The 26,782-nt window shown below is 42.9% G+C and overlaps 2 protein-coding genes across 3 annotated transcripts in view; both read right to left on the bottom strand.

Moving 5' to 3' along the window:
* Positions 1-27: 27 nt before the first annotated feature.
* hyal3 (hyaluronidase 3) lies at positions 28-17,837 on the bottom strand. Of its 2 annotated transcripts, none has more exons than XM_051921362.1 (4): positions 17,737-17,837; positions 3,761-4,692; positions 3,589-3,678; positions 28-413 (listed from the first exon to the last, which is right to left on the bottom strand). In XM_051921362.1, the coding sequence occupies exons 1-4, from the start codon at positions 17,774-17,776 to the stop codon at positions 102-104; spliced, it is 1,374 nt and encodes a 457-aa protein (XP_051777322.1). In that variant the 5' UTR covers positions 17,777-17,837; the 3' UTR covers positions 28-101. The 2 variants fall into 2 exon arrangements, with proteins under 2 accessions (XP_051777322.1, XP_028679966.2); XM_028824133.2 differs by lacking the exon at positions 17,737-17,837 and adding an exon at positions 13,940-14,022.
* A 5,583-nt stretch (positions 17,838-23,420) lies between these two features.
* The window catches only part of rhoab (ras homolog gene family, member Ab), a 37,677-nt gene continuing 34,315 nt past the window's right edge, over positions 23,421-26,782 (bottom strand). Inside the window, exon 5 of the mRNA XM_028825431.2 lies at positions 23,421-24,345. Within this exon, the coding sequence (XP_028681264.1) occupies positions 24,172-24,345 (174 nt within the window). The 3' untranslated portion in view covers positions 23,421-24,171. The remainder of the gene's footprint in view (positions 24,346-26,782) is intronic.

Genomic DNA, 26,782 nt, shown 5'->3' with positions numbered 1-26,782 from the left:
TTTGTATATCAGACTTTTTCCCACTTAAGGTTGGAGACTCTTTATTATTTAATCACCACAAAAGCAGAAATGAAGGGGGAAAAAAAATCATACGTTGACTCCTAGGGGGCGCTCCTCTCACACTGTTCTCCAGTCCAACCCCTGTAGCAAACACATCTGAAGGAACTCCAGAGCTGTGCCATATCCTGCTGGTCCAAGTCGCCGACGGCCCTCGGGCTGGTCCAGCCAGAGTCGACAATCTTGAAGCTACGGGGGCTCAGGTGCAAACGGGCGCTTGAGCCATCATGCCTCCGAGCACAGCGTCCATTTGCATGGCATAGCCGGCCACTGCACAGCCTGGCGGCAGTTGTCACATTTACTATGTAGCCCCCCAGCAGAGTGTGCACGTAATCCCGCAGGGCCCGGCACTCGTGCTGCAAGGAAAGGGAGAGAGAAAGAGAAATATTAACAGCAACACTCTGGGAATCTGTGCCTACTGATGGTGGGCTCATTAAGTATTCAGACCCCTTCACCTTCTGTACCTTTTACTGGCTAGCTGAACCGATTATAAAATGGAGGCAGCTCAAGGCCCCTTCTTGCTTGTTGTTTGTGCAGTTGCCTCGAAAGCCTGCATATGGTAATCCATCCAGTTAGCCAACTAAAGGTGTCATTTTGCTTGACTTCTCATTGCATCCACTATGGCTAACACGGTACACCACCCTACTACTACCTTCTGTGCACTTTACCGTGTTGTAAATTTACTTTTAAACGGATACATTTGACATGTGTGCCGATCAGTTTCACGCTCAATAGTCCACAATGACAAAGTGAACACTTGTTTTCAGAAAGGTTTGCAAATCTCTCTATTATAAAAGAAAATATTGAGACGAGACGATTGGCAAGAGATTTTTTTAAGTCCCGCCCTCCTCTCAACCACCCACACAGTCCTCTCACCTCTCATTCATGTGAATGCTTTTGTCAGACACAGTTCCTGAGCTCTCAGCTCTTAAAAATCATTACGTTTTCCTCAGTTTTAAGTTCCCAATAAAAGAAGACTTATTATGTTCGAATCTTATTGAAGAGTTTCATCCCGAAGGGTTATCAACAGAAGAAATGACTACACAGGCAATCCTAGCACCGAGAAACCATGAAGTTAAACGAATTTATGTGAAAATTGTCAACCGGTTACACAGCAAATTGGTTAAATGCGTATCGATAGACTGTGCTGAAACAGTTGGTGGGGATGGTGTGGAAGATGAAAACATCAACTTACAATATCCCGTAGAATATCTACAACCATTAACACTGTCCGGTCTTCCACCGGCTGAATTACTGTTGAAAGAAGGATGTATTGTAATGTTATTGCATAATTTATGTCTGAGTGACAGGCTATGCAATAGGACAAGATTAGTTGTATTCAAAATTGGTTGAACAATTCTGACATGTAAAATGTCAACAAGAAAGGTAATGTACAGTAGTACGTCTTCAGGGATAACATTAGACACCAAAGGAGATCTTGATATGCCATTCGTATTAAAACGTTTACAGTTTCCCGTTAGAATAGCTTTTGCTATGACAATTAACAAATCACAGGGACAAACCTTCCAAAATGTCAGTTTATTTATTAGAGAGAAAGAAACGATATTCACTCATGGCCGGTTATACGTTGTGTTGTCACGATGAAAGTCCAAACACGGAATCAAAATTCAATGTGATATTGACGAAAAGTTCATTCCAAATATTGTTTTTACTGAAGTTTTACTGTAAAAGTGTATGTTTAAAAAGTATTTGTATGTTAATTTTAAAGCCAAATAGAACGAAAACATACAATGCAACGAATACCTCTAATGCAACATGAAACATAATTTTCTTTCAATTTATTACATTTTACTATTTTTTTACAATGTTTAATTACTCATTGTAATGTAAAACAGTTAGGTCTATTATGCATATGTAACAATTCCCATGAAAACAGCAATCTATTTAAATTGCACATCCGCTTCCCCATACGCGAGCGGCAGATCCACGAAGTGGCTAGCGTGTAGCGCCCGCCCGGGGGTTGTCAAGCGAAGCGAGCAGGGGGCAGAACCCCCTAGTTTATTAAAAAGCAAAAATGAACTCTCTTCCTTCGGGTTCGTATTCAGACTATGACACCCCAACTTGTTCTCAAGTGTTTGCCTTCATTCTCCTTGAGAGGTGTCTAGAACTTGAATGGAGTCCTCCCGTGGCCAGTGGGTGGAATTGACTGGCCGTCACTTAGAAAGGTGCAGTGCACACATCTGTGTGAAGAAGATGGCAGGAAGTCCAAGGGACCCTCCGTTAGACCTCCGTGATGAAAGTGTGGTGAGTCGAGGAGACACAACCATTTCTAAAGCTTTGAGTGTTTCCAAGAGCATGGTGTCCTCAATTATTGTGAAATGGTAGACTTTTGAAACCACCAGGACTCTTTCTAGAGTTGGTCATCCAAGCAAACTAATTAGCCAAGCAAAAAGGAGTCTTGGCCAGGGAAATGATAACGAAAACTCAATGGTCAGCTTCAAAAGTCTTCTACTGAGGTGGGAGAACCTGATGGATGGACGGCCATCTCGGAAGCACTCCGTCAATCAGGTCTGACAGAAGCCACCCTTGAGTGAAAGGCACATGATGGCACTTAAAGGACCCAGAGAACATGACGAGAAAAAGACTCTCTATTTCGACGAGACAACAACTGACTCTTTGGGCAGAACTCCAAGCTCCAAGTCTACTGAGGACCTGCTAATACCAAACCTAGGGGGATGCATGGTGGTGGTCTCAACAACAGGGACAGGGAGATTGGTCAGATTTGAGGGAAGGATGAGTGCAGCTCAGTACAGGGAGGTCCTTGAAGAAAACCTGCTCCGGAGTGACCGTGACCTCAGACTGGAACAATGGTTCAGCTTTCGGCATGACAATAACCCAAAGTGTGGAGATAAGACCACACTGGAGTGGCATCAGGTCAAGTCTCTGAATGTCCTGGGCTTAGCCCAATAGAAGTGTTCACTAAAGGCACTTTATTATGTTGTAAAATAAAATGTAAAACAAGCCTTAAAGCATGCAGAAAGTGAAGGGTCCTGAATATTTCTGAACCACTGTAGACTGCCTGCAATACCCAGCAGCTCTGCTATGAAGACGTAGGAAGATTTATAGGGATACCAAATGGCACCAAGACAGCATAATTGTAGGACACCTGAAAGTGGCTCTGTGGGAATATAATGTCTCCAAGTCTTCTGCCCATGCAGTGCCAGTGGAGACCTTGAAAACCTGACACTTAGTGCCAAATCTACACAGGCCATCAGTGTCATGTAGAGACAGAAGAATTTAAAGGAAGAGTCCAGAACACTTTGTCCACTTACTGCCACTACCTGGTATGGCACTGTGCAGAGACTTTTATAGGGATGCTCCTTATTACTGTGCCCACTAACTGCCAGACTGCTATAGACAGACAGTTAGAATGCGATTCTGCCATGCTACCCACACAAGCCTGCAGCAGAGTCCATGTAACACACAGACAGTGGCATGTGTGTGGTAGGCTTGTCTGGGTTTCTAAGATGCCCTGCCCAGGCAGTGATCAGACTACTTAGATTTACTTACCTCGGACCGGGCAAAGCCAAGGTCACCCCACAGTACCACGCCTGCTGCTCCCAGGGAGGCACTCTCACCAATTGTATGCTCCAGGTCCATCTGAAAGGAACACAGGTGGGATTACAATTAGTGCCCCCACAACTGGCAGGTTACTTACCTCTCTTTGGATGCCTGTACTCACCCGACTCAGATACTGAAGTGTGTGTGCAAAGGTCACCCTGGCGTATGCCAAGACTGGAAGAGAGCCACTGGCTGAAGGGAATGCAGCTGCAATCCTCATGGCTTCCTTGACCCGATAGTAGACATACATGGCACCCCTCTCAGAGGAGCCCAGTGGGCGGGTGAGGTAGATACTCGGGTACAGGGCCTTGGATTTGTGCCACAGCCATGCCAGACGGTTATTTCTTTCAGTGTCCTTAGGGTGGCAGTGGCCTGTATAGTTGTCCACTTTCTTCCAGTTGTAGTTGTAACAGTCTGGAAACTTGTAGTAGCCCCAGAGGCCAGAAGGTCGGAGCTGAGTGGCTAGGCCCAGGGTGCGGGACATCAGAGCCATAGCTCCATTCTCAAATTCCTCTTTGGCTTTGGCTCGGACCTGTTTCTCAGGGAGCACCCAATACTTCCGTCTGACTAGTGCCTCTGACCGCCTCTGATACTTCTTCATGCGGCCCCAGTTTCGCACCCACAGAGGGCGCCATTCTTCCCAGTCAATCACTGCCAGCCCACTAAAGTCACTTGCCAACAACTGCTCAATCTGCATCTCGGCTAGGACAAGATGCTTCTCCAAAGGGGCTTCTTGTGGGACCCCACCATTGACAAATCTACCGCCCTTACGGATGAAGGGATACAGGCCCAGCTTATTGCGGTAGAAGATAGTCATATTCTGGCCTTGGAACCTCTCCCGCCGATTCTCAACGATGTCAAACTGTGATAAGTCAAAGTCTATGCCGTACTGCTCCTGGCACTTGGCCGTGGGCATATTCCAGATCACAGAGAAAGGGTTGTGATGGACAATCGGTGGCGATGCTGGAGCTTCGGCAGGTGATTTATCAGCCAGGACTGGAGTCTGTGTGAAAATGCAGAAGCCGATGAGAACTTTGGCCAAAACGCCTGCCCCTACAAAAGGACAAAAGCAAAAACACATCATTGATATACAGGGCTTGGTACATACTACTGCAGATCACGGCGCCCTTAACGTGATACCCAGTGAGAAAGATGGTATGGTGGGTTAGTGACATGCACTCATGCTTATGGAGCCAGAGAGCTGCACAACATAGTGAGCATCAGCAAAACACAGACCAGAAGGAAGCAGAGCAGCACATCTGATTGGGCAGTCAGGCCCCTGATAACAAGTGCAAATGTAACACCATGCCAGCGGGGCACCACAATGGACTTCCCTGTCAGCAGAAAACTCAGACAATGGGGCGAAAGGCACATTGGTACCAAACATTTTGCCCAGCATAATAATGACTGGCTTCTGGGCCGATTTGGGCTTTTAAGTGCACTTCTCTTAGGATTATATGCTGAGTTAGATAGATAGATAGATAGATAGATAGATAGATAGATAGATAGATACTTTAGCCCTGGCATTAGAAAGGCAGACTCCCCCAAATCCATCCATCCATTATCCAACCTGCTATATCCTAACTACAGGGTCATGGGGGTCTGCTGGAGCCAATCCCAGGGCGCAAGGCAGGAAACAAACCCTGCACACCAAGCACACACTAGGGACAATTTAGGATCGCCAATGCACCGAACCTGCATGTCTTTGGACTGTGGGAGGAAACCCATGCAGACATGGGAAGAACATGCAAAATCCATGCAGGGAGGACCCGGGAGGCAAACCCAGATCTCCTAACTGCAAGGCAGCAGCGCTACCCACTGCGCCACCCCACCCCAAAAATATCCAACTGCAAAGCCACTGAGAGTCAGAGGAGCATACATCACCACAGATCTATGCCTGCAGTTATAGGACAGAATTTAAGGTTAGGGGGTAGGATGGTTAGTGTGTAAGATAAATGGTTAATGTTAGGGGTTAGTTTTGTTAAGGTAAGGGTTTGGTGTGGTTATCAATTTGATGTGTGACCACCTAAAAACGTTTAGTACCAAATTGCTGGTCTAGACATGCAGTGACGTCACTTCCGCCCTGAGACTGCTGGTGCTGTGGCTCTGCAGGTCAGTACATCTCCCAAATCGACCTCCACCCGTTCATATGCAGCTTTTAACAATGGTCGGCTTTCTGGCGACAAGACTCCTACCAGAGGGAACTGGTCAGGAATATCTCAGGTAAACTTCAGCTCCGTCATACCTGCTGTGCTGCACAAGGCGCTTCTTTCAGTTTCCGTATGGATTGGTCATATATGCCAAAATAAAAAGGCAATCCGCAGAGGTGTCTGATCGGAGTAACTGACTGCAATAAGGGCACCTCGCGAGAATGAAGCTGCTTTTAGTAACTGTGCCACTCTATTAACACACAAGTCATCTGTGATGCCAAGATGAGATTGACAAGCTGCAGGACAACTCTGGTGTAACGCCACCTAAAAAGATGTCTCCATTTCCAAATGCCATTCGCAGGTTGGAATCGGAGAGCACAGATGTGGCTTTTCTTCCTCCCTTTAGAACGCTGACGGTGATGAGCAATCGGCTCCTTTCTATTAGACATGGCGCAGCTGGTACCGTTCATGGCATTCACAGTGAGGTGATTGGGATTGATAAAGGGTAAAGATGTGCGTACACCCAGCTTTATAAATCTGATTTTTTTTCTTTTGGCTTATGCATTTTATTGTATTTTTCAAAAAATGCAAATTTTCATGCACAAATCCATTCGGATTTATAAATGAGCCTAGTGCCACGTCACCCCATAAAGCACCTCTATGCTACAACTAAAGCACTCATCACAACCTGTCAGACTTGTAATTTGTGAATTTTAGAATCACCCTACAATAAAACTTCACTGCTAATTGAGAAAGAGGTGAGGAAGTTAAAACAATTCATTCAACCCCAGAATGGACCTTTCTGAAGCAAGGCGTGCAGTAAAGATGTCCGAATGGCAGGCTGCTTCACTGTTAAGTGTTGGTCTTGTGCCCCCTGGAGACGAGTGTGCCTGCTGTCTCTTGGACTCCGTGTAGATATTTAGATACTCCACACTAAAGACGATCTCTCATTGGCTGTTGTGTGCCCAAGCCTATCATGACCTTGTACGGTTAAGGAACCTGAAAAAGTGGACCAGGTCACTTTTTGCTCAGTGTGTTTATGTGGAAGCTGGCACTGCCCATTTACCAAGTTTTTATTTATTAGTTGCCCTTTGGTAAGTGGGGGGAATTAAGGCACCGACAACCTCATACAAGATCTGCTTCTTCAAAGAAGACATTTTGCCCTGCTGCTGTTAATGTGTCATTATAACCACCATCGTCATTGTGGCCTCACACTTAAAAGGATCGTCTCTTTGCAACCTGCTCTCAGAATGAACACACCACTTACTCAACATGGCCATGGGGTGATTAGTGCTGCTGACAGCTCCTCCTGACTGGGCTCAAATGCCAATGCGAAGACTGCACTTTCTCTCCGCCTATGTAAGTTTTTAACCAGCTGCACCTTTCTTACCACATCCCCAACAAATTTAGGGTGGGCTAACAAGTAGCTCCAAATTTACCCTGTTAATAGGGCGGCTTAGTGGTTGAAGTTTTGGATTTGAAACCCTGAGATTGAGTCTGAAGTCGCACTACTGACACAGTGACCATGAGCAAGCTGCTTCACATGTCTGTGCTACTATCAGAAAAACTTTGAAAAGAAACACAAACAATTGTATCTCAACTGTTGGATGCTGCCTTTGATAATGTGTGGAGATGGGCTCCTGGAAGCCCTCAAATGACCCAATATAGTCATGTGGCATCCTCCTACAGCATTAGTGTGTCTTTAACAATCGCATTACCAGCCCTCTCTCCCTGGACTTGAAGCTTAAGTTCATAGCTCGTCTTCAGCTGAAGTCCCTATGAAGCCATCAAACGGATTTAAACACCATCTGGGAGAGGCGTGGGATAGTTTCATTTTTGTTTGTTCAGTGCAGGATCGCAGCCAAGTGTGAGGAAACGGTGACGGCTAATCCAGTGGAGGATTCCGGAGAGGATTTATTTTGCCTGGGAATTTCAAGGAACTCCCTGTGTGCAGAACATAACTTGTGGGCTGGCCTCTGTTTACCTGGCTGGCCAATGAAACGGGTGGGCCACACACTCGCCTGAAATGGGGATCCTGACATTTTCATTTAGCCGTCGATCAACTTTCATTAAGGTGGCAACATCTTTTCTCCCTGGACTACTATCATATTTTAGAAGGATGGTAAAAGAACTGAGAACATTCGGATCCATCAGAATCGCGTGCAGTAAATGTTGTATAGAATTGTTTGTTAAATGATCATGTTCTGTATTCTTATCAATATTACCACCGTCACATATTACCATATTCAGATTGCCCAGGGGAGTCCTGCAAAGCAAAGAGGTTAACTGAAACAAAGACATTTACAAAAATATACCAGGATGCCAACTCTTTAAAAGGACTGGAGAGCTGCTTGGATTGCCGGTCCCATGGGTACTGTGGCATTTCAACATCATGTGCACAATATCCACGAGCTGTGCCAGGCCTCAACACCCTCCATGTTTTGGGCACATGTGTCATACTTCTAACACAAGAGATTAAAGAAATGCACAGCTTTGCCAGAGTTTTAGATGGTACACTTTTATTGATGATAACTGAGCAGCTTCCTGGCAGGCTCAGGAGGGCGCCGGAGTGTCCCACATTTGATTCAGAGGTCTTTCTTCATCCAGAAGATTGGCTGGCCCTTCATGTCTCGGAACACAGTCTCCAGCAGTGTGCATCTGTCCGCCTGTGGAGCTGTGATGCTGGGGGGTACAGGAGGTGGTGGTGGAAGGGGAGCAGTGGTAGTCACATTGGTTGGTGCTGGTGAAGGCCGAAAGGAGGATGAAATGGCACGTTGGTTGCTGTCTGGCAGTCCACAGGATGGTGGCTGTGAAAACCTCTGTAATATTTCCATAGGCATGAAAGTGCTGATTAATCCGGCACTCTGGACAGGCTCACCAAGGGTGTAACCCAGGTGCGCATAGAAATGCTGCTTGTCGTGGGTCGTCAGGTACAGCCTGCGAAAGCCTCTTGCTCTGGCGTAACGTTCGGTGGCCTCCATTAGCTTACGGCCATAACCTTTCCCACGCAGTTCACGGGAAACAACCACCGATTCAACAAAAAGGCTCCGTGACTGTCCCACAACCAGGGACAGCCTAGCATGACCCAGCAGGCATTCCCCCGTTTCGGACTTGGACAGCAGCACCAGGCAGACGGGGAAGTCATCGCAGGATTTCTGCAGCGCGTGGATTCGTGCTCCACGGCTCCGCTGCCACTCCGAGTTCACCAGGTCGGCGCAAGCCTCAATCAGATCAGGGCGGCAGTGCAGAGGGATGGCTACCACATTATCGCACCTAGAGCCGCAACATTGATGTGAATAGAACAGAAGCACAAAAGTAAGCAGTACACAGGATGGACACTAGCAAAACTACATACTAAACGACACAGCCGTAATGACGGCCGACGTGCAATTACTCTGAAGGAGCCCAATATAAAAATGGCTACTACAGGGGTTGTACTGTACAAGGTTGGGGTAGCAGCCTTGGGAACCAAAATTGGGGCATTAGAAAGAAAAGCAAGCATTAGTATGTTTATAAATGCCTTTCATGGCACGTTTTAAACAATTCTGAATAATCATTTCAGTCAAGTAAAACAATGCTGGGGAAATTTGTAAGTACAGTGGAACCTCGGTTTGTGAGCATAATTCGTTCCGGAAAGGTGCTTGCAGTCCAAAGCACTCGTATATCAAAGTGAATTTCCCCATAAGAAATAATGGAAACTCAGATGATTCGTTCCACAACCCAAAACCATTCATATAAAAATGATTAATACAAAATATAAAGTAAAAATACATAAAACAAATTAACCTGCACTTTACCTTTGAAAAGAATCATGGCTGGTGTGAGTGAGTTTCTAAACTGTTGTGGGATTGCACCCAACGGGACGACACGCATTTCAAAGCAATCGCAGTCTCCCAGCTCTGTAGCAGTTCACCGTAAAAGCGAATCCGAAAAGATCGCGGACATGCTATAAGCGCCTGCTGTCGATGGGTGATACAAGGAACAAGGAACATTATAAACGCGCAGGGCACAGTATTACTTGGCCACGACACTGCCTGACTGCTGTGTCTGTGTATAGGAGAGCGGCAGATCCCGCTACAATAAATAACCACGCTGTTGCCGTTTCAAGCTGGTGTTGCTAAAGTACTGAGACTAAGCTTCATGTTTTGGGGTGCAAGACGGGGACTCACACGTCATAGCACACACGCGCACACACACAGTCACAATGCTGTTGTAAACGGTATACGCTCGTACAGATGTTGACTATATGAGTGAGACACATCGACTCGCCCACAATCACGCAGCGAGAGAGAGAGAGAGAAGAACCATCACCTCAGTTGTGATCACAAAACTGCTCGTATTGCAACACCTCGCTCGTTTATCAAGTCAAAATTTATTAAAAATTTTAGCTTGTCTTGTAAAACACTCATAAACCAAGTTACTCGCAAACCGAGGTTCCACTGTATATAAGAAAGACAGACAAAAGAAAGCACAAAAATTCCAATTCTTCATACCCACAACTTTTAAGAACATCTTAATATATCAAAAGAAACAACTTGTTGGATTTAGTTAGCTACATATAAAAACACACTAAATAAAAGACCATGGTGAAAGGAGGCCGTTGCATTGTTACTGAAAGTTTCCAAAGGCCTTCTCCAAAAACGCTTCCCTCTATGTATGACTGCATTGCCTTGTTATGACACCAGTGGAGTTGGCGTTTCCTTTGGTGCCATTCAAGTGGCAGTTAGTTGTGATATCGCGGTGGTCAGCATTTGCAACACTCAAGAAAGGAAATGTCAAAAAGACAAGAGGAAAAAGGTATTTTCTGCGCTCTGACTGCGTGTGCCCCAATAATTTAGCATTTTTTAATAACCTGCAAGATGTTTTTTCATCATTAAAGCACACCACTTAAGCCATGCCAATAAGACTAAAGCAAAACAAGTATGCCTAGACAGTGCACTGCAATCATCAACACACAGTGCTTGCATGCTAATCATCACCATGATGCCAACAGCGACAAGGTGGAAGGCTTAGGCCCACAAGTCCCTTTACCTGCCTGTGTTCCAGTTGATGACTGTACTGTGATTAACAAAAGGTTAGCAAATTGGCACAAAATGTACTGCAGTTCTGTTTTCCAATCTGGACCCACGACTGTGCCTGTGGAGCTTGTGCCTTGCCGCCATATACAAATAGTTTTCCTCCAGCATGTCTGTTAAATGAACTAAACAACTCTAAACGCCACACAGAGAAGAGTGTGTTACAATGCGCAGGAAGACAACTGGCAAATCACTTTAAATGAAAAGCCAACTAAATCAACAAAATGCAAACTGTCACTGTTAATGTACATTGGACAGGCATCCCATAGGTGGGTGGTTCCTGCCGTAAAGCAGAGTCTCCACACAACTCAGACATGTGAAAAGCAAACTCAGACACGGGGCAGATGGGTCTTACGTTAAAACACTGTTCTGTCCTTTAGGCTCATCTTCACTGGCATTGTGATGAGAATGTGTAGTAGAGTTCAAACCTGCTAACTTCTCTAAGCATTTCTGTAATGGGGTATTATAAATCTGGAAGTAATTGGCATGGCACAGAATTATCTTAAGAAGGCAATCGTCTCCAAACACATACAGTACTGGGGGGCACTGCGAGTATTGTAGCAGACGCTGTTGTGCAGAATTTGCAATAGGAAATTTTTAAAGTTTATGTTCACTTTGCATGGAGTTGGCAAATTATTGACCAACTAAATGCAAGCTAGAGATGTTGCTAAAATACAAAATGTATGCTTGTTTGAAGTTACTTCCCTTTCAAAGAAAAAAAAGTGTTACTAACTTGGTCACCACAAACCAACTGAATCTACATTTATAGCAAGCACCTAAGCACAAACTCACTGCTTAAAACTTCCCAGGATGGCACCACAGCTGTGGAGTCAGAGTTGGAGCCAGAGACAATTTTGGGTACCTGGAGTCGGGGTCGGAGTCAGCAAAAATGTACCAACTCCAACTCCTAATAAATTTAAATTGTAATGAAAAAAAATTAAGAGTTCAAATGTCCCATTTCACAAACAATAGTCCTAATTAAGTACTTCTCTGATGTAAGAATTAAGCCAAGTGCATAGTTGTGTTACTACTAGTATGAAGTTCAGCTGAGCTATTATACAACCTGACATTCACATATTGTAATCTGGATTATGGTACATTACAAACAGTTAATTTGAGTGTAAACAAGTGTAATGATGTAGGTGGAGGTGTGTGCTATGGCCTGATGTGTGTTCAGGGGTTCTTGTCTTATGTCTTGTCTTTTGTTTAAACTGGCCAATACGGTAGAGAGTCCGCTTCCTAGCCAGTAGTTCTGTGGTTAAATGACGTGTATGTTGCCTTTCTTCAATCAACATGGAAAATACATTATCATATTAAATACAGAGGATTCAGAGTTGGGGAGTCGGAGTCAGAAGTACCGGAAACTAAGTAGTCGGAGTCGAAGGATTTATCTACCGACTCCACAGCCCTGAGTGGCACAGGGTTCCCCTTTTGCAAAGAATGTTGCCACTCCTAAAATGAGGATGGCTCAGCACCGCTTATGTATCTCTTATACAAAGGAGGCACACACAAGTATCTGGAATAACCAGAGGGGTTGTAGGGGTAACAGTGCAAGGTCAATGAGAAGCTACAAAAACGTAAAGAGAACTGATGGAAGGAATACCAAAATATCTAGTTGATGACTTCATCTAAAGTTACTGGCAAACTGCACAGTTACAATCTGGAACCAGCAAAGTGAGCGGCACATGAACACATAGCAGAGTTAATGGAAGAGACAGAATCAGCTAAGTGGACACACTGCCGACATACAATATGAGCAAATTATTACATCATATAGTCAAAGTCCCATAAGCAAACATGCATGCATCTATTTTCAAGCCCATTTAAGAGACTACAGAAACAGCAATGGACACGAGGTAGGAAACAACCTCGTACCTGGCAGAAGTCCATAACAGCACCACTCATTGACTCTCATTCTATATAAATATACAGTATATATATATATATATATTTATTCACGGCATTCGTAGTCTGAATCACAATCTGATTGTATGGGTGGTTACCTACCAGGTAACGCTTGTGGTTGGCCAGCAAGTCGGTTAACATCCGCCACGTGCCCTCTTTCAGGAGTGCAGTGAGTGTGTACGCCTGATGAGCCCAGAATTAGGGCGAAACACGTGTCGCATACTCTTTGCATTATTTGACAGTAAACTATTTCAACCATATCAGATTGTGATTCAGACTACGAATGCCGTGAATGTAATTACCCCGATCTACATGCTGTCAAATAAACGAACCACACGCCGTGGCGCAACGTTAGGGGCTTTGCCTCTAGCACTGACATCCGAGGTTCGATTCCCGAGAGGGAGTGCAGTAGAGTGTGTACGCCTGATGAGCCCAGAATTAGGGCGAAACACGTGTCGCGTACTCTTTGCATTATTTGACAGTAAACTATTTCAACCATTCTATGATCTGGTTCTCACAACTGAGGGCATCGTGGCGGATGTTAGCCGACTTGCTGACCAACCACAAGCGTTACCTGGTAGGTAACCACCCATACAATCAGATTGTGATTCAGACTATGAATGCCGTGAATATATATATATATATATACACACAAATACACACATACAATTGTGTTATAAAAAATAGCAGTGCAACATTAGTAACCTGATGAACAACTGTTCACCACCTTCACTCCTATCCTAGCCACAGTCATCTTTTCCTCATTTTGTTTACGTAGAGGACTAAAGTTTAGCTTGGCAACAAATTTGGAACACACCCTGGCAAAGCAGTAGTAAATAATCAACAAGATGGGACATTCTTTCTGTTCTGTGCTCATTCAGCATTATACAAGTGCCTTAAAAAAGTAAAACCTGCCTTCCCTTTTCAGGATGCCCCGATAAGTAAACAGTGCCACAGACACCAAAACAAGTGATTAAAACAGAATTACAGCATGTACTCTAGCAGCCTGCACACATCTAAAGTGCACCACAATGTTCAGCAAAAAACACACAGCAATTAACCACCTCCCAAAGTGTGGAAGGAAGCTCAGCACTTCAAGTAAGGAATCTGGGTGATCCTCTTGTTTAGGGGTGCAGCCTCACCACTCTGCCCTGCTACCCCGGCACTCACCTGCTGCAGGCTGGCAGCTTGGCCATTTGGCTCTAAAGGACACTGGTTGCATCTCCCTCTGTCGCTTGCTCTCACGCTTAAACTCTCTCCTGCATGCGCCACAGCAACTGTGACAAGCATCAGGAAATGAGGACAGTAACACCCACAGGGTCCCAGGCACGCTTCTCCTGCTGAGCACTCAGTCTAACCAAATACAAGCGTTTATTACCAAACCAGGAGGGTTTAAGAGAACAGCTTCATCACACACTGAGTAGACTTCGCTACCTTTCCAACAGGAGTTCCAATTCTCTCCAAAGAAAAAAAGGATGAAATGAGTTCAGAAAACTGATCTGCATGGAGGACACAGGGTTAATAAAAAACTCAAGCTCTCCTTTCTAAGCAGAGACCTCCAATCCTAATTTCCCCTTTCATTGAGTTCACAATGAGGCTAGCATACAATACACAGTGCAGTAATCTTTTGGCCGGGGTACTTGAGCAACGATGCTAAAAGTAAAATGATTAATGAGGTCAAGTAGGACAGCTAAGACTACAGAAAAGGAGGGGGTGAAATCCTGTAAAAATCAGCTATGGGGCAAACCAAAGAGACTGGGATAGAAAGAAACAGCACTGGCAAAAGTGCACCACAATGGAGACAGATGGGAATTTACTTTAGTGTGAAACAGAGAGTGCATTTAAAGCACACAGACTCAGTTCCAGTGGAGTCTTCTCACTGAGCATCAGGATGCTCCGACACATTCCCCAACATCTACAAATAATATGATTTGATAAAGGAAATGACATTTCTGGTAAATGGGCACACTCACAATAAAGAGGCATCTGGTGCAGAAATTGTAGCCAATTTCACATCAGGCGCAGCTCTACAGTCAACTTCCCCTTTCTTTAGAACTGTACTTCCTCACTGAATACCAAAGGCACATTATGATGAAACCTAACCCCCCACACGAAGGCAGAAAAAGTATCCAAAACTGAGGGAGGCACACCAAAAATACAAGTTTTAAACTGACAGACAAATCAGAAAAAGGGGTAAAGAAGAACCAATACACTTGGTGGCATAAACATTATGCACTCACACACTACAACAGAAAGTCTCAGTCAAAAAAACAACAACAATAAAACACTCCAATAGGCCAACCGTTACTTGTGTGTGGTCACACACTGAAGCAAACATCTCTCACTTGATGAAACAAACAGACAGTCTTTACTTAATACAGCACCTTTCAACTCAGCAGACACAATCTCTGGCACTTTAGAAAAACACTTTAAATATGAGGAACAAAGACAATTTAAATGACTTGATGGTCACAAAGTGGACAATGCTGAACTGAACATTGTGCTTTAGAGTCTGGGTTTTTACTTACTATACAACACTGCTTACAGCAAATCTCGTTTGCTACACACATAGAGCACAGCAATTTTGGTCACAGGGCAAAGTAGATAATCTCACCACTTAGCACACAATTGTCACGTCTCACTCACATGTACTTTCCCACAATTAGTTGCTAAAGTCATGCACACAGAATGAAGATGATAATCTCACTGTCTCACAAAGTAAAACCTTTATCTCCCTCATGCACAAGCTGAAGCAGAACGTTGTCTCAGTCTTACACACCGACAGCCAAGGAGCACAAACTAATTGTTCTGCCATGCACAGTGACGAACAATTTGCAAACAATTTGTCCAATATGAACAACTCCTATTCAGTAGGAATCGATTCAGCAGAGCTCAACAGAGTGCTATAGTGCATGCAGCCTCTTTCATTTGATATGTAGATGTGTGAAGTGCAAGAGCCACCTGTCTGATGCAGCACTCTCATTCACATCACTTCTGATTCTTGGAAGTTTGAACTGAATCACTGTGAACAAGTCACGCTCTTCTCATTCACTTGATTCTTGAACAGAAACATTACCTTCTAACGAGTCGCACAATTCTCACTCACTGATGATTCTCAAACTGACCTTTTCCTTCTTGTCATGTTTTCAAAGATAATATTGCATGATGTTAATTATCAGCATGTTTAATTTATAGCATAAAAAGGCATTGCTAAACTGACCCTTGTGTATGTGTGTGTTCACTCTGTGATGAACTGGAGCCCTGTCCAGGGATTGTTCCTACCTTGTGCCCTATGCTTGCTGGGATAGGCTCCTGCGACCCTGCTCAGGATAAGGAAGTTAGGAAGATGGATGGATGAATGGATGGATATAAAACTATACACCGATCAGACACAACATTAAAACCACCTGGCTAATAACGTGTAGGTCGCCCTCGTGCCATCAAAATACCTTTGACCAGTCAAGGCATGGACCCCACAAGACCTTTCTGAGGGTGTCCTGTGGTATGTGGCAGTAAGACGTTAGCAACAAATCCTTTAAGCTGCGAGGTGGGGCATCCATGGATCAAATTTATTTTTGCAGTACATCCCATAGATGCTCGATCGGATTGAGATCTGGGGTATATGGAGGTTAAGTCAACACCCTGAACACTTGCCATGTTACTCAAACCATTCCTGAACAATTTTTGCAGTGTGGCAGGGCGCATTATTCTGCTGAAAGAGGCCACTGCCTTCAGGGAATACTGCTGCCACCAAGGCGTGTGGTTTGCAAGAATCTTTAGGTAACACCCACAGGAATTCCTGGACCCAAGGTCCTAGCAGAACATTAACCTGAGCTTCACACGATCTCTGACGTCTTCCCATAGAACATCCTACTGCCATCTCTTCCCCAGGTAAGGGTCAAACACACACCCTGCCATCCACACAACCTAAAAGAAACTATGATTTATCAGAGCAGGCCACCTTCTTCCACTGCACCATGACCCAGTTCTCCGTGCCCACTGTAGGTGGTGGATAGGCCTCAACATGGGCACTCTGACCATGGCTCCATATACAGCAAGCTGCAAAGTGGTGCGTTCTGACACCTTTCCCTCATGGCCAGCATTACACTTTTCAGCAATTTGTGCTACAGTGCCACATGGGCGGGATCTGACCAGATGGGCCAGCCTTTGCACCCCTTGCGCATCAATCAACCCTGCGACGTCTATGACCTTGTTACCGTTATACCAGCTGTCTGCCCTTGAACCACTTTTGAAGGATACTAACCACTGTGTACTGGGAACACCCGACGAGACCTGACATTTTGGAGATGCTCTGACCTAGTTATGGAGCCAGCACAATGTGGCCTTTGTCAAAGTTGCTCAGATCCTCAAGCTTGCCCATTGTTACTGCTTTCAACACATCAGCTTCAAGACTATTCACTTGCTGCCCAATATATCCCACCTTTTGACAGATGCTGCTGTAACAAGATAATCAACGTTATTCACTTCAACTACCAGTGGTTTAAATCTTATTAACAAACCAAACGAATCAATACACTTAAATACGGGTACTTGGAAAGAACTTAAATGCCCATCGCTATGTCAAACAAGACCAAAACACGCGATATTCATTAACTGCGCACAGACGCCCTTGTCACTCGCCGCTTGTGCATCGGCTTTTGCAGCACGTTGCCCACTTGCACACTAAACTGACGCTAAGCAGCAGGACCCCGACTACTGCACGGGCAAGTCCACATGATACAAGATAAGTGCTAACGCATTCTCAAAGGTTTATTAGTTGTGCTATCCGACTAATATAAAAACGATTTGAGTTTCGTCCACGATAATCTATTAGTTAGAACAGAAGATATCAACCTAGCCTCAATTTCAGTACTGAACTTTTAAACCTCAATTTAACAACACTCGGGTTTCTCCGTTTACTAACACAGACACACACGCGCGCGCTATTCTACTTCGCCGATACCTACATGCTTGCTCCAAAGCAAAAAGTAATGATGGACACACCATAGAGACACAATTCAGGCGGGCACTCGACGCCTCTCACGGTAGCAGCGCCCTCTAGAGCCGTGGATGACCCTCACAAACAATTTAAAGCAATTTACCCTACCCTGAACGCTTTGTTCTCCGTTTCCTGCTTAATCTATCTTTAACTAGGCTGCCTCGACCACTCTGTGAAGCTGGATTTGAGGCATATAATGGGATAAGTAAAATTCTGCTCTGTATGTGTCCAATCGATCTCAAGGGTTTTACTGTGTGACACCTTTAGAGGATTCATTTTAGGCGCTCGAGTTGCGGCTTGACACCTTCTGTTGTCCATCAGGACTCGGAGAACAAAGTATGCAACTCCTTGGCGTTTAATTCAGTAAATGTTCAATTAAACGACTTCCCATATACAGTTGCACGTTTTTAAACAAGAATGCATATCATAAGGAAGAAAAGATATGCTTGTTCGTATTTGTAGCAATAGTATAGTATAGTATAGTATAGTATAGTATAGTATAGTATAGTATAGTATAGTATAGGCAATGTAGTGTAGTACAATAGTGAAAGTATCCCCTCTTCAATTTTCATAGCCCACTTCGTATATGACAGGGTCTCTGGAAGGCGGAGTCTACCCTGGCGGCATCGGCCGCATTATAAGAGCCAGCCCTGGAAGGGACGCCAGTCCGTCGCACGAACTACATACGCAATCAGTAATGGAGAATATGCCACAATGACTTCTGAATGCCTTCTGTTGTAACACATGGTATATTAAAACAATACTTTTCATCCAAAGGAACTTTAATGTTTACATGCAATTAAAAAAAAAATTATGATGTTCTATGTTTTAAATCAGGTCGCCTTAAACTTTTTAATAAGAGAACCCAAATTATAAAATCAGTGCTTTACGGAAACTCAAGAAGAGGATTATTGCCATAATGACGGCTCAGTCATGTGATTAAAAGTAAACGTTTTTGTTTCCTTTCGAGGGTATTTCTCATATGAATATTACTAAAAGGGGCGGCACGGTGGCGCAGTGGGTAGCGCTGCTGCCTCGCAGTTGGGACATCTGGGGACCTGGGTTCGATTCCCGGGTCCTCCCTGTGTGGAGTTTGCATGTTCTCCCCGTGTCTGCGTGGGTTTCCTCCCACAGTCCAAAGACATGCAGGTTAGGTGGATTGGCGATTCTAAATTGGCCCTAGTGTGTGCTTGGTGTGTGGGTGTGTTTGTGTGTGTGTCCTGTGGTGGGTTGGCACCCTGCCCAGGATTGGTTCCCTGCCTTGTGCCCTGTGTTGGCTGGGATTGGCTCCAGCAGACCCCCGTGACCCTGTGTTCGGATTCAGCGGGTTGGAAAATGGATGGATGGATGGATATTACTAAAAGAGAAAAGTGGGAAACAAACCTATCGTTTAAAGAGTATTCCATCTATCCCTAGGGTGGTGGGACAGCTGGGTCATAACCCAGCAAATACAGGGTGCAAGGAAAGAATAATCCCAGTCCAGTCTGTCGCAGGGTGAATGAACACACACACACCAGTTTAGCACTGCCTGGCCACTTTAACTGCAGGTCTTTGAACTGCGGGCGGAAACTGGAGCACCAGGAGAAAATCCACATGGACCTGGGGAGGACGTGCAAACTCCATATATGGAGCACCTGTCTCTGAAACCTGAAACAATTATTATAATTCAAAACAAGAATAGATTCCTGAGCCACTGCCAGTTGAAATGCTTGGTGTAAGATTTAGTCAAGATGAGAAAAAGAAATTCTTGTGATGTGGAGTGAGGATGTGATGATTTTTTGAAAAAGTCTCATGGTGCCAGTTAAGGAATTAAATAGTTTGAAAAATGTTTATTCTTTGTCGCTTATTTGCCTTGCCTTAAATAACCGTTTTTAAAATGACGTTTTACGAATGAGCTTCACTATATAATGCAAATTGTTAAATACACGTATATCTTGGATTCCATTTACCAATTCATTAAACTGAGAAAATAAAAAAGAAGCTAAATAATTCCTAACAAAAGTGTATGCACTACAGTATTTGTATTTTATACATGCGATAGGTTACATCTTATTAGGTAATTCGGTGAGTCTGAAATGTTTAACTTCCCTGGCTTCTACTGCTTTTCTCGCTCTTTAAATATTTTCTGGTGTTTTTAGTAATCTCGGTGGTCTCAGGGTCGTCCTAACAGCAGCCCCGGGAGTAGTTTTGATAGCAAATCAAACGGCATCAGAAACATCGTGGGCCTCGGCCAACGCCCATTGCGCTCATACGTTAAGGAGGTCCTTCACTCTACCAGCTGACATTTCGTCAGATAAGGTCAGGCCAAGCTTACAAAACGCCATTTTAAACACATCGGTTATTCCATATCACTCCTAAAAGTAGACATGCTGAAGTTCCAGGTTTGCACCCAGTTGACACAGGACTTGGTTTAAGCTACCATTCTTCACTCCGATTCAGTAATCCCCACCCTTTATTTAACGTTTAATTACAAAGATACATTCACAACAATATAATACACTGTTTGCTGATTTATTTATTTATAGTATTTTATTTTTAGTAACTGTATTGGCCAGTTAGCACTTTGATGGTAGTGAGACCGAGTGATGTGCGGGAGAGCGCGCAACAATGACCGGCGTCCCGTCCAGGGCAGGCTCTCTCCGGGATCAGCTGTGGCTGCTTGCTGCTGCAGAATGGATTTGGCAGGCACACTTAATAAGTGACTGATTTTTGTTTTTAAAGTTATTTAAAGAAAACGGATTCGGTCAGTTAAGATACTGCCCGGTATTCACTCTCTCATGACTGTATTCAATAACGCTCGTTTTAATCCATATCATTTAAAACGTACACAAGCTAGCCGAGGTACTTTTGTTATTAAAGAAGTAAAGAGTATGTTTATTTTAATCAACACAACGAGGTGCCACGGTCCTGTTCAAATATTTTGTTCGTTGATCTCCCATTGAAGGAATGTCCTCCCTCCGCCGCCGGTTCCCGTCTCGCGCTCTTTGTTTGAAGGATTTGCCAATGTTGTGCAATTACATTTCTGTGTCAGTTTTAAATTCAAAACTTGCTTCGCCACAGTAACAGGATTAGTTAAAGCAAATGGGGAGCTCAAAAGAGAAAGGCGATCGCGACTTGTCCCTGTACTCCTTGGGTGGAGTCCGAACTCCCCGAGGTGTGGCTGCCACTGTTTCGCTCGTGGTAGGGCGGAGGCTCCCAACTTGTAAGCCTATGCTCTCGTCGTTTCCTCCCCGGAGGAGCGCGCTGAACTACCCCGCCTCGTCAGCACAAACCAGTTATAAATAGTTTCAGTTGCCGAGACTAAAAATAGCCGCGTATAAAAGAAGAGCGATGGAGCGCAGGAGAGTCTGTCAGATGCGTCTCGCCGCCGAGTTGCGCCTTGGGCCGGGCTAACGTGTCTCCACAAAGGGCCCCCCATTCCACATGTTGGTATGGGAGTGTAGGCGTATCATCCTCGGCTTCCTGCCCAGGCCTTTATTCGGAGGAATTAGGAAACTAAAGGGGAAGACGAACACGGAAAAAAAATCGGGCCATTTACTCGTTTTCAAGAGCGGAAGATCGAGAGCAGCTGTGTAACAGGCTGCATGTTCTTTCAGTGGCTCAGTTGAACTCATCATACGATGCAGAGGGCCTGCTTTGGGATTGTTGATTGGTCTTATCTATTTGTACATTACAAATATCTTACACCACAACCACGTATGGTTCTTTTCTTGTACTTCTATATCGAATAACCAGGACAGGAAAATACACGAAGTGTTAATGTGAATGGCACAGTTCTTAGCACTGCCGTCACACAGCACCACAGCTCACGTTAAGTTCCAAACCAGACAGGTTTTCTTTGAAACCTGCACATCCTTCTCTAGTCTCTGGTAATTTGTGAATTTCCCCTTGGGATTAATAAAGTATCTATCTAATCACCTCCCCTCTCTCTTCATTAATACAAACGATGCAACGCCACGTCCTTCCTTATTAGCACAACTCTTCCACTGATAAGACTTGAACATCTTGGCGTAGTTGTCCGTCTTCTTACCTTAGGCACATCTTGAAAAGGTCATTTACATCGTATGACTCTGGTATTCTGCAACCAAGCACCCAGTAGCAAGATCATACCAAAAGTAAGAATTATAAATGAGTTAAAGACCAAGGCCATTTTACTAAAACTATACCAAAAAAACAAATTTAATTTAAAAAAGGAGCTCTAGGAAGACTGAAAGGAACTCAAAGAAAAAGTTCCAAGTTTATGATGCAGAAAATAAAGCAGAACGACTGCTAAATGTTCAATGAACACCACAAATATTTCCTTAAAATATCAGTTATCTATTCATTTATTGTACCCATTGTTTAAGGCCTCTTGGGAGGTGAAGTCTGTCCGTGATGCAATGTGTGCAAACTGGCATAAAGATGGTCTATATCAGTGGCGTCTCTAACATTAGGATGTTCCAAGTGGTTCCTGACAGCAAGGGACCTTCTCATCTTGCAATCCCCCTTTACCACTCTACTTGTTGAGACAATCTCTCCTAAATCAACATGGTGGACCCCACCTCTATGTAAAGATTTTCAGTGTGTGTATAGGCCAAAATATCCAAAAGTGTCAGCTTGATGAAACAACTGGATATCTGCATGCAGGAATTAATTTTTAAAAGCAAGATCTCTTAGGGAGCTCTATTCTTGAAGTCACCCAAAGGTCCGTGGGGGTCTTGATCTGGCCTTGGTGTATACGTAATTTAAAAGACCAACAGACATCACAAATTATATTAGAAAAATAGCGGTAACAAGAAGTATTACATAGTCTGAGAGTAGCATAAAACATCAAATTTACAATGCAAAAAACACATTAGTGTCCTGTAAATTATGACAATGTATCCCTTTTCCACTGAAATAGCCATTTCTTTTTTGATCCCATGGTTGTTGAAAGCTTAAGCCTATCCCAGCTCGGTGATTTGCAAAGGAGGGTCCAACTCTTAAATGCAGGTCCTAGTACCCATTGAAATTCCCACAAATACGAAAATTCCAACAATGACAGGACCAGCAAAGAAACTCCTGGCCCTCCAACTGCAATAATAACCATTCTACCACCCTCCAATAAATGTTAATGAATTCTTACCCATTAGTCATTTGTACAACACTTACAAAATATACGCACATTGTATTGAACTGCAGTAGTATACAAGTATGAAACATGTTATAGGGTCTACAGTGTCTTTGAAAAGCGTTACAGAATTTTATTGTAAAATACGATCACTTAAGGTTATAGAACAGAACAAGTTCTCAAACAAGCTCCAGGTGTTGAAACAATACATTTAAGGATTTTTGCAGCTTCACTGTAGCCATTTAGAGAATACAACATTACAAAGCAAGATTAGAAAAGGTACATGATTCATGGCACAAAAGATATTTCCTGGCTGTATTGTCATTAGTGAGATCTTTGACAGGTGAAAATTGTGTATACTGCCTCCCACTGGGCGTTGAGGTACTGCCACTGGGCTGGATGAAATCAGACTGTGCATTCAGATTATCAGAACATATCAGGGAAATGAAGAAGAAAGCCCAAGTGAATGTGTTGGGAGACTAGTTACAAACTGACTTTGGGTTACAATAGCATGGGGTTACAACTTCATTTCAAGAGTTTAAAAAAACAAAAAAAAAACAAACTTTTTTTTAAAGAAATCACACTTTACGCGTTTATTGCGTGTTAAAAGTGGATACATTGATTATATTAACAGTTACTTATTACAGAAAGATACTAAGCCTTTATACAAATCAAAATGCTCCCCAGTTTGTGTTTAAACCCTTTTCATGTCTGTTTTGAAATGCACCCCCACCCTCATTGTTTTTTAAATTATGTAAAGGCTACACGTCTAGCAATTAGGAAATTCAATTTTACAAAAACAGTGTTACAAGGATGCACTACATAAAAAAGAAGGAAAAAAGGAAGAAAACACAGTGGTAGTATAAACTAGTATTAGACCCAGGGATTCTCTAAGCCATCTGTGAGGCTATGAAAGCAGATACTTGTTTATTCACTGCTATCACATTTCAGATGGACCCATGGCCTTCCACCAAAGTTCATGAAAAAGCTGAATGAAAAGCTAAAAGGAACATGTGCATCATCTCAGGCTGGCACAGATTACTCCATCAAAACTGAAAAAAATTGTAGGAATTAAAGTTTTAAATACTGGGAAATAGTTTGCCCCCCTCCCCTCCCAATAATACATAGACAAAAAACAAAACAAATACAAACAAAAGGGCAGAACACTCAAGACACAGTTATTCTAGGGTTAACAAACACCAATTCAATATGAAGTCAAGTCAATTGGCATGGAGATGGAGTGCTGGGGAAGGGACCCTGGGCTTTCCCGTGTCCAGCGCTGGAACGCAGACATTTCTTGATTGGTTTCCCCATTTATAAAAGAAGGCATTTGGACGGTTTCTTGCCCCGCCTGGCCTGCAGTGCCGCTCTTGTGGCCATCTCAAATACTTCCCGGACGCCGTCCTTTGTTTTTGCTGAGCATTCCATGTAGCCAAAAGCACCAATCCGGTTTGCCATATCTCGTCCTTCTTCAGGTTTTACAGGTTCCTACAGATAGTTATTAGAAGGTCAGAAAAAAAGAAAAAAAGAAAAATGAAGCCCATTAATTCTGCTACACCAATATAAACTAATTCAATGAGATTTTTCTATGTAATAGAAATGTTTTCATAAATTTAGGAACATTTAGGTTTCCAACTGCACATTTTAAACACATATTAATGATTACTTAAGTTTCATAACATTCTCGGATCCATCTGATTCAACTCAAGATCCTCATTAATAAAACTAAAGAGCACACTGGTAGAAGCATTGTACATAGGAACATGAAAGTGGCCAACAGACACTACAAACAAAAAAGTGGTGCTGGGCCTCACAGTAAACTCTGAAATCACTGCAAAAGAAAGTTTATGATGTAGAAGCCGGCCCCCTGCTGTCTTCTGACAAAAACTCTGCTTCATCTTTTAAATATGGTTAATATATAAAACATGGTTAATAAATAATTCAAACTTTACCAAATGTGCATCACATAAGAATTATTTTATCTAGGTAAATACGTATTCCTATATTGTGTGGGTTAACATTCATGTTGCATTGACAGCATATAACATCACTTCTCTACCTTAGGGAGGCATCATAGTGAAGTACTGCTGTATTGCTTTGTTGTGTTTGCATTTGATGTTATTGATTATTTTACAATTAGTTACACAGAATATTTATAAAACTGTGTTTAACTTTCATTTCCAAAACTAAGCAGCAGGAAACAGCACAGGTACTCTCTATACTATTCTATTAAGTTTAGTTATTCAACAAGTAAACCTCATAATTTACACCACTGTACATAACACACTTTTCTCCTTAATTCACTTAAACACACAAACCACCTTTTCTTTAAAGCAATTTTATAGGATCAATACAGATAATGGGGGAAATCGCTGAGGAACCCTAAGCTCTTAATGAAGCAGCAATTTTTTTTTTTTAAGCAGCACTTGTCATATTTGTCTAGGAGATTCACAGTGTTCACACATCTCATTCAAGTGACCTGAAAATTAGGGAAGGCGGACCATGTATAAAAATGGCTGTCATTCCTAAATGATTCATACGATATTTCTGTTAAACTCTTTGAATTGATGCTGAAGGCCTACACTTCAATCATGTAATTATTTCTGCATTTCAAATCTATTGTGTTGGCATATAGGGCCAAAACTATGAAAATTGTGTCACTATCCAAACACTAATGGACCTAACTAAGCATCCAAGAAAACTTTAGGGGGAAAGACAATACAGGAAGAGCGGAATTAATTTAAGTCTAAGCAAAACCACTTAAAACGTCAGGTGAAGTTAGAAAACCCTGATGCACAAAATTAAACATTAAAAACACAAAAAAAAATCTAAATATTAGTTACAAGATCTTAAAAGTTGACATGATTTGCCATGTGTTCAGCCTTTTTACATCAAACATTCTGAAACTTCTATAAGGGCCTGAAGAGACTGATATCCATTTTACTTTATATATGAAGGAAAGATCTCCAGAGTTGTTAACCCATATGTGTGCAGAAATTCCACATACTAAGTATGTGAACCTCAATGATTGGTTTAGGTGAAAGCACAGAGAAGTAGAGAGATAGACAGGGATAGTTAAGGAGACTTCTTTAATCGCTAGTAAAAGAATCAACATTTTTTGAACTACCAAAATAAAGCAACTTATACAGCATATGAAGCCAAGTACCTTAGTGTGGTTTATTTGCTTTAATGCTTCAAGTCAAATACAACAGAATTCTTTTTTCCACCCTCTGCCCTCAATAAAGTCAGCAAAAATATAACACACACAACTACTTCCACAAAATACATTTTACCTTTTTTTTGACTAATGATTCCAATTGGCATGATGTTTTTAGGGCAGAGACGTAAAAAGACAAGCACAATATCCACATATAAATTACATGCCATGATAAGGTTGTTAGCAAGTTATCTACATACACAGCAAATTAACTGTAGAATACATTTCTCCCAATGCAACCAAGTACAGCTCATGAACACTAAGGATAGCCTCAAAAGCAACACAAAAACAGCACCTGGTCTCATTCTTGTCTAAAATTTTCCTAGCTATGAAGGACGGGAAACATGAATGTAAATACACATGTTCTACTCTTTTCTGTCAACAGTGCTATTAGGTTTTGGCATGAAAATATCAATCTCAACCAACATGCTATGGAATTGCACAAATTACACCAGACCTTCTTCTACCAAGAAAATAAGTGCATTACAATAAGAGCACTCACAACAGACAAGCTATTGCACTTTTTCTTGCAAAATTTAACACATTGGAAAGTTCTTACATTTTGACAGAATTACAGTATAAAGACTCTAAAGGAAAAATGAGAAACACTCAGTGTATAGTATAAATAAGTTCAAATTATCATAAAATCAAAGAAGCGTGCCTTCAATTCTAAACAAAAATGAAAGGCTTGAAACATTCCATCTGTCC

This window comes from Erpetoichthys calabaricus, chromosome 18 (assembly GCF_900747795.2).
Source record: "Erpetoichthys calabaricus chromosome 18, fErpCal1.3, whole genome shotgun sequence".
Classification (NCBI taxonomy): domain Eukaryota; kingdom Metazoa; phylum Chordata; class Cladistia; order Polypteriformes; family Polypteridae; genus Erpetoichthys; species Erpetoichthys calabaricus.
Note: the sequence above shows the minus strand (reverse complement) of the source record. Positions and strands in the feature narration are given on the sequence as shown.

Bases quoted from the DNA above. Each gene is read 5' to 3' on its own strand.
- hyal3 (XM_028824133.2), bottom strand. From the start codon at position 13,991: ATGCAACCAGTGTCCTTTAGAGCCAAATGGCCAAGCTGCCAGCCTGCA. The intron at 4,693-13,939 runs GTGAGTGCCGGG...GTCCTTTTGTAG, and splicing joins AAGCTGCCAGCCTGCAGCAG to GGGCAGGCGTTTTGGCCAAA. The intron at 414-3,588 runs GTAAGTAAATCT...CTTTCCTTGCAG, and splicing joins TTGGCTTTGCCCGGTCCGAG to CACGAGTGCCGGGCCCTGCG.